Source organism: Gavialis gangeticus, unplaced genomic scaffold (genome assembly GCF_001723915.1).
Source record: "Gavialis gangeticus isolate Ggan-Ray unplaced genomic scaffold, GavGan_comp1, whole genome shotgun sequence".
NCBI lineage: Eukaryota > Metazoa > Chordata > Crocodylia > Gavialidae > Gavialis > Gavialis gangeticus.
This window is the reverse complement of record NW_017729030.1, coordinates 12,143,231-12,146,514: the sequence shown is the minus strand read 5'-3', so window position 1 is coordinate 12,146,514 and position 3,284 is coordinate 12,143,231. Positions and strand designations below refer to the sequence as shown.

Below are 3,284 nucleotides of genomic sequence, written 5' to 3'. Positions count from 1 at the left end.
GCCTCCCCACACTGCCGGCCCATGTTCATCTTGGAGTCAATGATGACTCCAAGATCCTTTTCCGCCTCCGTGCTGACAAGAGGGGAGTTCCCCAACCTGTAGGTATGGTGCCGGTTGTTCCTCCCCAGGTGCATCACCTTGCACTTGTCTGTGTTGAATCCCATCCTATTCTCATCCGCCCACCCTTGTAACCTGTCTAGGTCTGATTGTAGCCTGTTGCTTCCTTCTAGTGTGCCCACATCCCCCCACATCTTAGTGTCATCAGCAAATTTGAACAGGGTGTTTTTTACCCCCTCATCCAAGTCACTGATGAAGATGTTGAACATCTTCAACATCTTCCCATCCCATCAGGTGGGACTCGGGTTGTGGCGGTGAAACCTGAAGCGCCAGCAGGACTTCTGGTTTCACTTTTGTGCGCTTTGATCAGCCGCTGGGGAACAACTCCCCTCCCCACCACCCTCTGACTAGCCTCCGGGCCCACCTCCCCTGCACAGAGGCCCCACAATCACCGCTGCTGCACTCAGTGAGTGCAGGGCTTTTAAGCTCCGGGACTGGGCTGGGGCTGGGCAGGGCAGCCATGGGGCTTCTCCTGTGACTCCCTGTCGCCCAGGGAGAGGCAGGCAAAGCCCGAGGAGCCGTAGGAGAACCTGTAGCCCCCTGGCTGTGCCTGCCTTTCCCTGGCCGATTCGAACCGCCAAATCAGCATTGAATCTTCCAAAGCCAATTCAGCCAAATCGATTCAGAACGGCGATCCGAATCGAATCACTGATCTTCTGAATTGGCTGAGTCAAATGTGTCCCTATTCACACAGGCCTATACAACTACTATACAACTATATGGGCCTTTATAGGACAACTTTTGAACAATTAGATCAGTTCATTGCTTGTCTTTAAAAACAAACAAATAGAAAAACATTACAGGTATTGCATGAAAAGACAGAAGCCATTCCTGAATTTTAGGGGTGCAGCAATAAAGATTTTCCTGACCAATACCAACAGCGATTATTCACCAAGCATACTGGCCAATACTGATCCAATAACGGATTTACAGGACCACAGCTGGTTAGTGTACAGAGCAGCTCCCTGCGGGTAAGGAGGGGAGGAAGAGGCGTGGGGGGTGGACAGATCGAGGCCCCCACGGTGAGACAGGGCATAGGGCTTGGGCTGGAGGTGCTGCCCAGCCAGAGTGGTGAATAGGACCCCAGGACAGGGAGCATGACTGAGCCACAGGAGGCTCATCCAGGGGATCAGCATGCCTGCACTTAAAGATGGCAGTTGATGCACTTGAACTAAAGTTCATCAAGTGACCTTTAGTTCAAGGCCTGCTGTCACCATTTTTAAGCATGGGGGCACACTTCAGGAGTGGAGCAGAGCAGGGCAGAGGTAGGTTGCCCACTGCAGGCTCAGGGCTCTCCGCTCTGGTGCCTTTGCCCTAGGAGCTGCACACTGGCTACCTGTCCAGCAGCAGGAGGCATAACTTGCTGCCCTGCACTGCTGCTGAGTGGGCAGAGGGGACATGGCCAGCACACAGCTCCCAAGGCAAAGGCAGCAGGGTGGAAAGCCCCAAGCCCACACTAGCCCTGCACACAAATCTGAGGGGGCAAACACCTCCCATGTTGGGGGTGGATGCAGCAGCGGGGAGCCACGCCCTCCACCAGCTTCCCTGGACCAACTGCCCATGGCTCCGTCCTGCTCCTCACCCTGGGTCCTATGCACTGCCCTGGCTAGGTAGCGTCTCTAGCCCCACTCCCTCCCTTTCTGTGGGGGCCTCAATCTGCATCCACCACAGGCCCCTTCCCCTCTACACACTTACCTGCATGGTGTGCTGCCCAGCTGCATTTCTGGACATGTGCATACTTGTGGTTGTCCAGGGGCCCCAGCCAGATGGCACATTATACTTATCAGTGACATTTTTGGCTTGTGTAGCCAATAAAGCCAACAGCCAATAATGTTAGTTTTCCTTTTATCGACGTACCTTTACTGATTTCACTTCCATTTAAAACACAAGGGAAACAAACACAACAAATTTATACTAGTTTCAATAACCTGAAGTGATACAATAAACAATTGAAAAAATTTATATTTTTTTGCATACTTGGGTACTGTCCCTTTTCATATAATCTTGCACATTTAATTATTGAAAAACAAAATCCTTTTTCCAAATAAGCTTCCTTGAAAGGGAATGTGACATATCACTCAAACACTGAAATCAGCAATGCTGACATTATTCAGAAGTGATGGAATCAGAGAGGATGACAACCACTTAACAAGTTTTAGAGATCAGTGTCCTTTAAAAACCAAAAGTTAAACCAACTTTCACAATTCGACATGCCACAAAGCATAGCGAGTAATTTTGTAAGTAACCCTACAGAAGATTGGTTATGTAAGTCGACACAGGCATTTGCTAATTGCTCATCTCATTGACTAAGGAGATTCAGGCAAGACACAAATGACAGGGATCCTGTGAATATTGGAGGGAGAAAAATAGCATCACAGTCCATCAAATCATTTTGCTTTTAGAAAACTCTTGTGTCATCAATCAACCCACCCAGATATAAGAGGTACTGTCTCAATTTAAAGACTGAGTGTGAACAAGGCATTTAACCAAAAAGAAAAAAAAAGTATACACATCAGCAAGCAAAAAAGAGTGGGGAGTTCAAATCAGTCTCAGGCTGGTCATGTCATCAGGATTATTTGTTTTTTGTACAGAAAAAAGTTTGTATAAATTAGTGCAATACTTACACCACGAAGCCTTCCTGGGCACACACCACATGCAGACTTGGGTGCTTTGCCAACTTTCTTGGTGTAAAGATAGACAATCCTGTTACCTGGTGTTCGGGACCTGGGGGGAAAACAAGAATATATATAATGTATGCAAGGACCAAAACTCAAATAAACTGTCCAGAAAGATTCTTGATCTTACTTACAGCCTGGTCTTATTGGAGGCTGTGTTGTAGGATAACCTACGGCGGTAGGTCAGGCGCTGAACCATTTTTTATATCTAAATGAGCAAAGGGAAAAAACATTGTTAGACTTGAAGGACCTTTTATTTATAAAGCATTTAAAAAAAACTGACAGCATTTTAACAGCAAATGTAGAGTGGTTGGTGGTTCATATCTGTGCTGCATCAACATAAACATCTGAAGAATGAACATGCTTCTTGTTCAAGGAGAACTACAAAGAAAACACCTGAATGAAATCTGTCAGTACTGTCTCCGTTAAATCACTCTCGAACACTTTCCTTGCCTGTAACCACAGTCACTGTAACAGTGCCCAGAACTGTTA

At 47.2% G+C, this 3,284-nt stretch overlaps 1 protein-coding gene across 1 annotated transcript in view; it reads right to left on the bottom strand.

Moving 5' to 3' along the window:
- Nucleotides 1-3,040, bottom strand: part of RPL34 (ribosomal protein L34) — a 6,831-nt gene extending 3,791 nt beyond the window's left edge. Inside the window, exons 1-2 of the mRNA XM_019521954.1 lie at nucleotides 2,927-3,040; nucleotides 2,742-2,841 (exon numbers count right to left, since the gene is read on the bottom strand). Of these exons, the coding sequence (XP_019377499.1) occupies nucleotides 2,742-2,841; nucleotides 2,927-2,991 (165 nt within the window). The 5' untranslated portion in view covers nucleotides 2,992-3,040. The remainder of the gene's footprint in view (nucleotides 1-2,741; nucleotides 2,842-2,926) is intronic.
- Nucleotides 3,041-3,284: the final 244 nt, after the last annotated feature.